The following is a 13,458-nucleotide window of genomic DNA, read 5'->3' as shown; positions in this document are numbered from 1 at the left end:
TATTCGAGTTGTTTGAATTAGATTAAATCGACCAATTGAACCAAAAATCTAGGGTACTAGCTTGGGGAAAGGCATTAAATCAATTGATTTGAAAATTAATATAAATCGATTGAACTAAATTTTTTGTATTATAATTTTTTAACAATTTATTTAATTAAACCGAATGAATCAACTAGACTAATAAACTGATGACTTAACCAGTTTGATCACGGTTGTAAAAATATTACTTTCACTTTATAAAAAAAGAAAATATTAATTGTAATAATCACTTTAAAAAAAAAAGAAAAAGTAAAAATCAAATTAAAAAACAGTCACCCGACCCATCCAACAATAACTCCTGCTCCATGTATTTGTTTCAAATCCACGACCCCCTCCATTTCATCTTCTCTTCCTGTTTCAGATCATTACAACAACCTACTCGAAAATGGGCTCCACCGAATCCCAACATGTAGCCGGACAAGAAGAAGACGAAGCCGAGGAGGAAGAACAAGACAAAAATGAAGCAAGATCCAAGATAAGGGTACCCCAAAACAATGGCTTGCTCAAGGAAGTGGTCGAACAAGAACCCGAAATGTCACCTCGCCATGCATCCACATCCCCCCTTTCTCCCCAGCTTTCTTCATTTGGTACTCCTCGGATGGGTCCCTCACCCAAAGCGTGGGACCCTTTCAATGCGTTTGGTCCACCTCCTCCGGTTTTCTCCCGCAATTTTCCTTCGGATGACGATCGCATGCTGGTCGAGGTTTATTTGATCAACCATGGAGAGAGTGAGCTGGATTTGAGGCCTGATATTGTGGGTGGAAGATATGACGCTGCCGCTATGACCTCTAATGGGAAACGCCAAGCCAGGGAATTGGCTGTGTTCCTACATTCTCAAGGGATCAGGTTTGATGCCATCTATTGCTCTCCCTTGGATCGGGCTAGATCGATGGCTCTTTATGTTTGTCAGGTAAATGCCTCTTTTTTAAATTCAAGTAAGTGAGGGTTATAGAATCGTTTAATTAGAAGGAAATTTTCAGGATTTAATTGTTATTTTCTTCGATATAAGAATATTCCCTGAGCAAACTGAGAAAGAAGAGAATCAAATCTATCTACTGATATACAACTTCTTAATCGGGGTCGATATAGTATATATGATGCCTGTTTGAAGTAGTGATCAAACAACAGAGTGAGGTTATGTGCTAGGAAGGGATTGGTTCTCTGATGTGTGCAAAGTTAATAAAGATTAATGACTGCGAATACACAGGTTCCTCATGCATGATTTATGATTATATAAGGTGAGATTCATGCATTCCCATTTTGATAAACTTAACTACTTTTCCACATCTTTTAAAATCATGCAGGAGATGAATGTTGCAGAAGCAAAGATACAATCCTCTGATGCACTTATGGATCTGAATATGGGGCACTGGGAAGGGTGCATCAGATCAGAAATATATACACCTGAAGTTTTGAGTCTAAGGGAAAGATACCAACATGATTTTTCTGCACCTGCTGGAGAATCTCTCAGACAACTGGAATTTCGAATGATTCAGTTCTTGAATGGGAAAGTCCTTGGTCTTCCTGAAAAGTTCAGAACTGAATTCTTCTTACACCAAAATGAGAGTCGACGATCTACAAACCACAGCACCCGTGCTCAAAACAACTCAGTTCATGGACAACCAAAGAAGAAATCTGGTAAGAGCAGGCTAAAAACTGTGTCGGATATGATCGAACATGATGCTGACGATGAAATGTCTCCTCGGGTAGCCAATAATCAGCCTGGCCTTCCTAACTTAACTGTCAGGACTTCCTCTCTTCCCTGCACCAACACCTCCTCAGCCTCTTGTGTTGGCATTTTTACACATTCCCTGCCGATTAAATGCCTCATCACGGCCCTCCTTGGGTGCAGCTCCATAATGTCACATAAGATCTGCATAGAAGACTCTTCCGTGACTGTTCTGCAGCATTCTTGGAAAACTGGGTGGCAGATAAAACAGTTGAATGATACTACACATCTTAGGCTACTTTAATTGGAGTTTGGGACTTGATCTAATCCTACAGCAGCAGCAGCCTAACCGCAATCTGCAACTCATGCTCTAACTTGTTATGCTTCTACAATCTACACTACATGTGTGTTGTAGCATCCAAATTTTGATATTATTTAATTCAAAATTCATGCTATCCAAATCGTAATAGAAAGAGTTGTTTTGGAAGTTGATGTTGGTATTGGAAAGATTCTTTTGATTGGTAGTGTTTATGACAGATGATTTTATATACCTCAACTGCATTAGGTTAACATGATTGTTGTCTATATGTAGAAACATGTTTGTGATCAAAGACTAAGTAACATCTCTATTGGTTCAACTCGGTAATAAAATTTCGAATTCAGTGTTTAGTTTAGGTATGTTGGTGGAGGATGGATGGCAACATCTCAACCAACTTGGTGTCTAAAAACAATACTTATTTGCTTAGTTCACCAGTTCCGATTCTTAATTAATGCTATCAAACAATACCCTACTAGAAAAATATTATAGCCATCACTCCTTGGAAGTAGTTAGACTACAACTAATCCTTGAAGATAATGTTTATTTTAAGATTTTTTTTTTTTGAATTACAATAACAGGGTATAGCCCGAGCAACCAACGCGACTAGAACCCAGGTTATATCTAGGGCGGTGAAAACTCTTGACCATTAGGCCATCACATGGGGTTCTACTTTAGGAAATTTTTAAGGCCCAAGATTTTAGATGATTAAATATATTATTACTTACCTATTTAAATTATTAATAAAACTCTAGATACCAACTCAGTTAGGAAATTAAACAAATATTCTCTCGTAATTATAAAAAAAATCATATTATTCGATGATATTTTAGTCTTTTCATTTTAACAAAAACCAAAACAAATATGCTTATAAGGGATTTGAATCCGCAAAAATTAGGTCAGTAAAATATTAAATTTACTACTCAACCAAAGCTTACAGCTTTTAATGTTTTATTATTTATTAGATGTTGTTTTTAAACACATATATGTGTTCTAAATATGTGGTTTTCAAAATCTCTAGTTTATTTTAAGAACGTAAGCCGCCATAACAATATTCACACTAAGGCCAAAGATTTTATTACTATTAATTTTATCTTTTAAAGTGTTGATTTAATATATTAACTTTGATTCGAATAAAAGAATATGATATGATCATTTCAAATATGATTTCATTTAATTTTATCATAAAAAGGCAACAGACTTAAAATCATTTAACCGAACATAAAAATGATTTAAATCTAAAATGATGAAAGAATTACTTGAATTTAAATAAAATATTATTTTAAAAAAATAATTTAGTAAATAATACCTATAACATAAATATAGATTTGGTGTAACTTATAACTAGTAAAATATAATTACCATTTAGAATTATGATAGAGTAAGCAATTACAATTTAGTACTTATAAGTGATCATATTTTATATTTGTCCTCTTATTATATGTTCCTAAATTTTATTTAAAATTACGTTTTAGTTATATAAATTTTAGATTGTTACACTTTGGTCACCTGTCCAAAACTTCTATCAAGAGATGACATGGCCTATTAATTTAAAGGATTAATAGTTATTTTGTTACTTTTGAAAATTTTTCTTATAACTAAAATTTATAAAAATTCTTAAAACTTAAAAAAAAATTAAATATATAAATTATTAAAATTAAATAAAAATATAAAAACATTTAAAAGATCATAAAAATAAAAAGAATTAGTATATAAATTATAAAAAATAAACTTCAAAATATATATGTAAAAATTTTAAAAATAATTATAAAATTAACTGATATTTTGTTTCTACCTTCTTGCAACAATGGAACCCAAACTTAATCAAAGAAAAAGAATCCCATATCTTCATTGTTCTCTCTCTCTTCCGTAAATATAAAAATTATAACAATTTAATGACTATTACGTTATTTTTGAAAATTTAATGATTGAAATATAATTTTAAATAAAATTAATATAATTTATTCATAAAAATATTACCATGAAAAGAAATATATTATTATAACAAAAATTTTAGTATGAGAGTAGTTTGAATTATCATTAAAATTTTTAAATATATTATAAATACATTAAAGTAACTTAATTCAATATGATGGTCTACGTGGCCAGTTTTACTTAAATTATTTGTTTAAGGAAAATAACTCAGTATGAATAAACAATTTGTTCAACTGATCTCACCTATCTCAAAAATTTTCCCCTCTCTAGAAGCTGACAAGTTCGGGTTTAGTTTAAAAAATAAGTTTTTTTTCTTAAATTTTACTCGATTTAAGAAAAGTAAATTGAGCTTGGCATTGACTTGTCCATATTTAATTTTTTAGATGAATTTTTATTTAAAATTAAAATTTTATAAATATATATATACTACACTAAATCCACTAAAAAAGACTAAGATAAAAATTTTCAACACATTAAAAAGTATTTATATTAAAAATCCTACCATAAATACAATAAGTATTTTATTATATTAAAAAATAAATAAGTATAATAAGTATTTTATTGTATTAAATATAAATATTAAAATTTTATATTTTGGGTTGAATTATTTAGTTGAGTAAATTTTTTAAGTTTTGGTCGTCGATTTAATTGTTATTGCATTAGTGATTTAGTATATATATATATATATATAATTAATATATTATTATTTTATAACATAATATTCAGGTCAAGTTGGGTTAGACTTGAGCCAAATTTTTACCCTAGGTCTAATTTATATAAAAAATAGACCTTAAGTTTGACTCAAGTCAAATTTTCATGCTTCATATTTTATCTAAACTCTCCTATTTTTCTTATGCTTCAAAAACAATTTTTCTTAAGGTAAAATATGTTAATTATCAAATTAATATTTGAGTTTCAACAAGCTGAAAAATTAGAGATAGGTTTAAACAAGTTTAAATGTATTTTTTCACAAACTCTCGAAGTGACAATCCTTTTAATTTAAACTTGTTGAGAGTTGGTCAAACTCTTGTAGAAAAAATCTTTGAAGTATCATTAGTCTGTAACTAATGGACCTCTTAATGGGTCAATATTGTTTCTGGATCATACCAAAGTTTTGTCTCTCACCTCCAATAATTATTGAAAGGTTCACAAAGACGAAGTATCTTGAGGCATTAAGACTCCTTAATGCTATATATGGGGCAAAAGTTCAAATCCTCACTGTGAGTTATTTGCATTCCCATGGTAGATAGACCCAATGCCTTGGTATGCTCCTCATCATAAACCTTTCAAGACTTGAAAGACTTTTATCGAAGATAAAAGACAAGTCTTGACACAATTCGAAAATAATACTAATACATTAAAAAGGTCTATTAACCAACAAAAAAATACTTCAAAAATTTCTACCCATCACAAAAACTCATAAAAAAAATTTTATAAGTTAAATTTAAATAAAAAAATTAATTAAAAAGGTCGAAGGGACTGCGTATTTACAAAGGTTTTTTTTATAAGATTAAGGACGAGCTTGCCACCAAGTGAGATCACCCAAATAATATTCTAAAGATCTCATCATTAATGGTGAGATTGTTTCTTTTTAAAAAATATTTTGATAAACGATTTTTGTATATTTTATATTTTAAAAATAAAAAGATAATATTAATATTTAAAAAAAAAAAAAGTGATGCAAAAGAACAAGAGGTACATGAGATGAAGAGTGAATAAAAATTGGGATGCCAACCCCACCAACCAAAGTCCAGTCGTAGTAGACAGACTCCTCCGTCTGGTGTGTTAGGTCCCTTAACCAGTGGCCTACCCCCAACCCATATGGACCAAAACCAATATCTTCAGTGCAAGAAACGTACCTTTATACACATATCTTACTAGTTTTCCTCACCATTTCCAGCCTGTGCCAACTCCAATCCCTTTTCATATCATTTTCATTTATTTTCAGCTGTGCCAACTCCAATGAACCGCAGCCACATGCATTTTCATGTCATTTTCATTTCCTTTAACAAGTAAAATTAAAATTGTGACTCCGGGTCTTAAAATTTCCCTTATATATATATCTAACAAATTCATTCATACCATTACAAAGTTGTGACTGACATCGAGCTACTACAATCCTCGTTCCAATATTTTTCTAGTTTTTGGTTACTGCAAGTTCCAGCTACGAGACCTGACAATTTTCTTCAGTTTACTCTGCAAACTTAATATCTCATTACTCTCCTCCAGCTTTTTCACATGGTTTGTTTCCTCAGAATACTACGTTTCTGCATTCATATCCATTAGATATGCTTAGTTTCGTTTCTCAGGTTAATAGATGTATCGTCTGATCATATTTCTTATTTATGATTTAGGGTGCAGAAACTATTGAAGGTTGTGCTATAATGGAGAAGTCCAATGGCAAAGTGTCCCTGCTTAGTGTGAAGCAAGGAGAGCCGACCCTGGTTTGTCCCGCTGAAGACACGGAAAAGGGTCTTTACTTTCTCTCCAACCTTGACCAAAACATTGCAGTGATTGTTCGCACCATATATTGCTTTAAGTCAGACGAGAAAGGGAATGGAAATGCTGCTCAAGTGATCAAGGATGCTTTAAGGAAGGTTCTTTCCCATTACTATCCCCTTGCTGGGCGGCTAACAATCAGCTCGGAAGGGAAACTGATTGTTGACTGCACCGGCGAAGGGGCTGTCTTTGTTGAAGCCGAAGCTAACTGTAAGATGGAGGAGATTGGTGACATAACAAAGCCTGATCCTGAGAGTCTTGGGAAGTTGGTTTATGACATTCCCGGTGCAAAAAGTATACTAGAGATGCCACTTCTAGTGGCTCAGGTATGTAGATTAATTACAAAGTCTAGTCTATTGTACTTGTACTCAACATTGAATTATTTCCAATACTCATGTGAAATTTTAATTCAGGTGACCAAGTTCCAATGCGGGGGATTTGTGCTTGGACTGTGCATGAACCATTGCATGTTTGATGGCATTGGTGCTATGGAGTTTGTCAATTCATGGGGTGAAACCGCACGAGGTTTGCCGCTAAGTATCCCTCCATTCTCCGACAGAGCCATTCTGAAAGCTAGAAGCCAACCTAAGATAGAGCACCTGCATCAGGAATTTGCTGAAATAGAGGACAAGTCCAACACTAATGAGCTTTACAAAGATGAAATGCTTTATAGATCTTTCTGTTTCGAGCCTGAGAAGCTCGAGAAACTAAAGAAAGACGCTATGGGAAACGGGGATCTTGAAAAATGCACGACTTTCGAAGCTCTTTCGGCATTCGTGTGGAGGGCTCGCACCAAGGCACTTAACATGCTGCCTGACCAACAAACCAAGCTTCTCTTTGCCGTTGATGGCAGGCCTAAGTTCAATCCACCTCTACCAAAAGGCTACTTCGGCAATGGCATAGTATTGACAAATTCCATAAGCCAAGCAGGCGAGTTATTAGAGAAACCACTCTCACATGCTGTGGGGCTGATTCAGGACGCAATTAAGATGGTTACAGATGATTATATGAGGTCGGCCATAGATTACTTCGAGGTGACAAGAGCTAGACCATCTTTGTCATCAACCCTCCTCATCACCACATGGTCTAGGCTATCTTTCCACACAACAGATTTCGGATGGGGAGAGCCTGTTCTATCCGGACCAGTTGCACTGCCGGAGAAGGAAGTAATCTTGTTCTTATCTCACGGTAAAGAGAGGAAAAGCATAAATGTTCTTTTAGGATTGCCAGCTTCTGCTATGAAGGTCTTCCAAGAACAGATGAAGATTTAGATGACAAGAATATTAAATTAATGTCGTTATACCCTCTCTTCTATTTCATTACTTTTTTCTGGTACTCAAATGTCTTTGTGGTATATTACTATATATGTTCGTCCTTGGACATGCAGCTGATGAGCAAATGAGGCCTGATCAAATACCAAGTAAAGCTGGTATGGGGTCAATGGGACATCAAAGCTGAAAATCCATGGCTAAATTTAGGGTGGTTTTAGAGGAGGCACATGATCAATTTGAATTTGTCTTCCACACAAGTTATGTATCTTTGTTTTTTTTTTTTAATTAAAATCTTATGCCATATGTTGTATTTAATTCTTTATTCGGAAGTGCACACATAAACATATACGTGTTACACAAAAGAAAGGCAAATGGAGAGAAACAAACACATACATGTGAGAAACACAGATGTTAGTTCACCTAAAAAAGAGAAACATGTTTCATTGTGGTTGTTCTTTTATGCAATAAAGTAAACCAAATTTTTGCATCAGATAGCAAAACAACTCCAAAGAGTAACAATATTGGGTTCAAGAGAGTCGGTACATTAATAAAATATCAATTCCATTCTGGAAACTTTAATAAAATATATTATTTAAAACTAATTAATTAATAATAGGACATAAATTATGTATGTCAATAAAATGTATATAATAAATTTAAAATGTTTTTCTATTGCAATTAATTTAGTTCAAATCCCATGTAGATATATTTTTGAGTTTTTTATCTAAATAATCTAAAAATAATAATTAATTACGAAAAATGTATTGAAAACAGATTAATTACAAAAAGAGACATTTGTTACAGTGTTCTGACCGAGTCGTTTAAAAATTTGGGGACCTGATATACAATTTCCTGTTTTGTTTGGCAGCTGAAAAAAACCCTTAATGTGACTGCACCAAACTTTAAATGGATAAATTTCTTCATAAGCTCCACTTATTTATTATTTTTTTTATGAACCCCTTTTTTATTATTTGCTTCGTATATAATTCAGAGTTTCATACTCCATGCAATTCAACCTACTTTCATGATTTGTGCCTGGCACTACGTGTTTTGGCATAACTCTTGTTTCGCCACTTTGAGCCTAAGAACTAGGAAGGTGTCTTGCCCTTATGACTTATAGTGTTCCCTATGCAAGCATCAATGTTGTTTTCGCATATCATGTCATAACAACAATGATGTAAGTCCATTGCAGTCACTGTTTTCGTGTTTTATTTTTTTGCTGAGATGAGTGGATCAATTATATATGCCTTTGGTAGGGGGATAATTAACCTTGAATGCATCTATTCATTTTTAAAATATACATCAGTTACCCTATAGGGAAGTTACATACTTACATTTATTTTGCAGTTCTAGGGGGTAGCACTTTCCTGAGGTATTCTGTAAAACAAGGCTGGTTATTACATAAAGAAACTATACTTGTTATGGCCCCTAATCAAAATGGCTCTCCATTGTCAAGTTATGTTTTTGTTTGTAATTCAAGGCTTGAAGCTGGGGTTTGAGAACAAAAGAAATAATGACCCAAAAAAGTGCAGTGTTTTTGTGTGGTTGAATTGCATGGAGTATGAAACTGTGAATTATATATAAAGCAAATAATAAAAAAGAGGTTTATGAAGGAAATAAAAGAAATAATAAATAAGGGGCTTATGAAGCAATTTATCCATTTAAAATTTGGTGCCGCCACAGTTAAGGCTCTTTTTCCAGTGTCGAAACCCTTTTTTTTATTTTGAAAACAATGGGAATCGACTTTTGAAAACAAAAATGCGGAGTCGACACCAATCTCTTGATTTAGGTGTGATTGGACCACCTATTAAAACGTTTTATTCAATGAAAAATGAATTTGGTTTAGGTAAAATAAAAAACGGGTTCGGGAATCGGTTACGCATGAGGAAGAGTTAGCACCCTCATTACGCCCAAAAACTGGTACCAAATTGATTTGCTGCTGTCCGTATATCAAAAGTTTTAAAGGAAAAATTTTTCGGAGTATGATTTTTTTAAAAATGTTTGAATAGCTCAAATTAGCGGTAAAAAATCTCTCGTTTCAAAGACATGCTGTTTCATATCCAGTACGATTGAATATGATTCCTTATACCTTTAAGATGCGATCGATTTTCGACTTTTGAAAAACTTATACATTAAAATTATAAAAGGTTATCTAAATATTTAGTTCACCGGAAAAGGTTATACCCAGTACGATTGAGCATGATTTTTCGAATTCCCCAAACATTAGATATTGCCTTATTTCATAATTTTTAAATAACAGAAAATTGGAAATTTGCTCAAAAACATGTTTATTTGCATAAAAACTCGAGATACATGTTTATTGAAATAGTTATTATAAAATACAAAATTCAAATCAAATTATATATGAAATATTTAAAATACAAATTCATTCAAAATTGGTAATCCACAAAATAACTTAAATAATGTACTAAATATGAAGGAATGACAATACATGATATAAAATAATATACATAATAAATTTATGAAACATGTATATACAAGTAAAATTAAGTATAATACAAAGTAAATATATAAGTTATATAGTAACAAAAATTTCTAAAAAACAAGGTCATCTTCAAAAGGCAAAACTATATTTTCACATAAATTTAGTGATATGTATTTATAAAATTATGTTTATAAAGAGAATTTGGAAAGAAATAATATAATTTTACATGAAAAAATTGATTTAGAGTGACGGAACATATAAATAATACGTATAAGGATAATGAAATATGAGAGCGTATACAATAAATGTGATTTAAAATTGGTTCTTAAAAGGAATATATTATACACATAAATAACTTTGAAATAGGATATATGCATAGAAAAATGTTTACATAAGGTTATCTGAAAATATTAACATGTACTATAGTAAAAATAATTTAATATGGGTTATATACATGTGAAGAAATGTTAGAAATAATTGTATGTCAAAATATTATTTAATTAAAATATGAATTATAAGATTAACTTAATTTTATCATAAATTATATACGTAATAAATTTTAAAAACACAATTAATTACAAGTTTATTAAAATCTATATATATGTATAAGAATATCTTGGCTTTAATAATAGATGCAAATTAAATATAAGTTCTAAATATATGTTTAATAATAACTTAAATAATACACAAAATATGAAGAAATAATAATTCATGGTAAGGTATTACACATATGATATATTTTTATTTAAAACTTATGTATAAAAATAAATACATGTGAAATTATATTATCATACATACCATTTTACTTAAAAATATTTAGAAGAAATATTGAACAACATACTTGGATAACATAATATGGAGACATATTTTAAAATAACAATTTTATGAATACAAAGATGGATTTCCAAAACAGTATCATATATGTACATAAGGACATGCAAATTAAGCATAAGTTAAAAAACATTTTAAATAATTTATGTATATAAATATATTAACAACACTTATTAATAAGGTATTAAAACAATGTAATATAAAAGAATTTTACAATATACAAAACAATAGTTATTATAAAAGCTAAAAAAATTATTAGTATACAACATATATAAAATATTTAAAGAAATAGGATACATGAGGCGAAAAAAATAATCTAAAAATAATTATACAAATGTAACAAACAAAATTATTAACTTGGATTAAGGCATACACATATTAAATGTATTTAAAAATTAACCAATCGTACAATTCAAGGCCAAATTAAACTTACAGTAAAAATAAGGAAGATAATTTGCAAATAAAGCAATTACAAAATGAATTAATGCTCAATGCACATAAATGTAGGAGGACTGGATTTGTAAATATCTCGCATCCACAATGCATTAATGAACCACGGATCAAAATGAAATGATGCACAAATTAGCAGGCCAAATTTTAAAATACAAGGTAAGCCAAATGGGCACAAATTGAAGACTCGCGCAAGAGGGGGATCTAACGTGCAAATCTTCCATTTAATAAAATGGTGCAAATCCATTCCACCTTTTGGGCCAATGCGCAGACCTTTATGCTGTAAACAGCGCCACTTGGCTTTGTGAATGATTTTAAACCCCCTTTCCTTCAAACATAACCTAATTTCAACCATTTTTTAGAAGTAGCAGCAGCCATTAACTCCCAAATGATAGCGTTTCATTTGGCTAACAGACGACGAGCCAATATTGGACTAATGGCCGACGACATGCGATTAACAACCCAACCTTTGCCCGTGAAGATTGCAATCATGGAGATCTGGTAAACCAATCCACCTCATTTCCTTTTTTTTTTTCTTGAAAAAAAAAAACTTTAAATTGTGCTCTGCTTCTTTGAAAATCAAACAAAAATAGAGAAGAAAAAGGTTGAGGACAACATTCGACCCTCGCCCAAATCTCTTCATTTCAGAGATCGTTGGGTTTTCCTTGGTGTCGATCCATAAATTAAAAGAAATCTAGCAAACCAAAAATAGATCAGAAAAGAAAGAGGGAAAAAAAAAAAAAAACTAGAGATCACCTTTATACTTGATTTCTTTTTCGATTATGTATGTATGCGTAAACGTATATTGTGCCCAGTGAGCGTAAACATTTGTGGATTACATCACCGGCTTTTATAGCCATATTTTCAAAATAAATAAAATCTAAAAAATCCAATTTTTCTATTGTCATTTGCTGTGAAATCTGTTGTTGGCTCCTTCTGGTGTCTTCTTTTGCAGGCTCAATTGTACGGAGAAGATGACCCGGGGATCTCGCGTGGACAACCATCCCTCTGGTATTCTTCCAGTATATTCCAGGAGCTGCTGCTGAAACTCTCCTTCTTTTGTGTTCCTTTGGGTTTGGGCTAGGATATGGATTCATTAAAGTTGGGTTTTAGGACCTTATGGGTTAAGTGTTTATTGGGCTAAGTGTTTATTTATGTAATTTAAAAAAATTGTAAATGGACTTTTGGACTATTTAATCCTGGACTGTATTTATTTATTTGGGTTTATTTAAATAAATTAAATGGGCCCGGGTAAAATTGGTAGACTACATCCAGCTGCCAACCAAAACGGAAAATTTCATGTTATGTCCCTCAATATTTTAGATCATCACATTATAATCTAGTGTCGCCAATTTGTTAGGCGACACCGTCATAACACTGTAGCAAATTCCTGTTTTCTATAACTTTTTGGTAATTAATTATTATTTTTATATTATTTAAGTAAAACCATATATTTTATTTTTTAATAAAAGATTAAAGTACTTTAAAAATTATAATTTTTTTAAAATTATGAAATGACATTTCTGTAATTTTTCTAACTGAGTTGGTGACCAATTGAGGGTGACACCAACTCAATCGGAGATTAAATAATGGTATAGGATACAAAAATTTGGTGAGAGAAAAGATTTTATGTTAAAAGTTAATTTTTTAATCTACTAAAAATTATTATTGGTGTGGTGATAAAGAATTTGTTTATAATTTCATTAAATACATGTTCAATCTTTAAACATGTTAATTTTTAATTTTTTCTTTAAAAACTATATAAAATATGAAAAGATAAAATATCATGTAAATAATAATCGTACCCATTTAATAAAAGGGTATATTAATTATTTTTAACCGAATTGGTCCACGATGATAATGAAAATAATAATGTTTATTTAAAAAATGGTTATATTAATCATTTCTTAACTAAATTAGTACCCGATTAGTTTATTACACCAACTAAATTAAATCTTTTTTTAATGGTGTAAAAAATCTACAAACTTTTTCGAAAAAAGTA

At 31.1% G+C, this 13,458-nt stretch overlaps 2 protein-coding genes and 1 long non-coding RNA gene across 3 annotated transcripts; all 3 read left to right on the top strand.

Moving 5' to 3' along the window:
* The first annotated feature begins 319 nt into the window (after positions 1-319).
* On the top strand, positions 320-2,359 carry LOC108488570 (uncharacterized). Its single transcript, XM_017792859.2, has 2 exons — positions 320-949; positions 1,344-2,359. The coding sequence occupies exons 1-2, from the start codon at positions 425-427 to the stop codon at positions 2,010-2,012; spliced, it is 1,194 nt and encodes a 397-aa protein (XP_017648348.1). The 5' UTR covers positions 320-424; the 3' UTR covers positions 2,013-2,359.
* Positions 2,360-6,027: 3,668 nt separating this feature from the next.
* LOC108487637 (omega-hydroxypalmitate O-feruloyl transferase-like) lies at positions 6,028-8,044 on the top strand. The gene is made up of 2 exons (XM_053019803.1): positions 6,028-6,784; positions 6,872-8,044. The coding sequence occupies exons 1-2, from the start codon at positions 6,344-6,346 to the stop codon at positions 7,727-7,729; spliced, it is 1,299 nt and encodes a 432-aa protein (XP_052875763.1). The 5' UTR covers positions 6,028-6,343; the 3' UTR covers positions 7,730-8,044.
* Positions 8,045-11,567: 3,523 nt separating this feature from the next.
* LOC108488375 (uncharacterized) lies at positions 11,568-12,724 on the top strand. The gene is made up of 2 exons (XR_001871741.2): positions 11,568-11,957; positions 12,412-12,724. It is a non-coding gene; the product is annotated as an uncharacterized LOC108488375 (long non-coding RNA).
* Positions 12,725-13,458: the final 734 nt, after the last annotated feature.

The sequence above is a fragment of the Gossypium arboreum genome, chromosome 10 (genome assembly GCF_025698485.1).
Source record: "Gossypium arboreum isolate Shixiya-1 chromosome 10, ASM2569848v2, whole genome shotgun sequence".
NCBI classification, from domain to species: Eukaryota; Viridiplantae; Streptophyta; class Magnoliopsida; order Malvales; family Malvaceae; genus Gossypium; species Gossypium arboreum.
The sequence above is the reverse complement of the archived record's forward strand: the minus strand, read 5'-3'. Positions and strand labels throughout refer to the sequence as shown.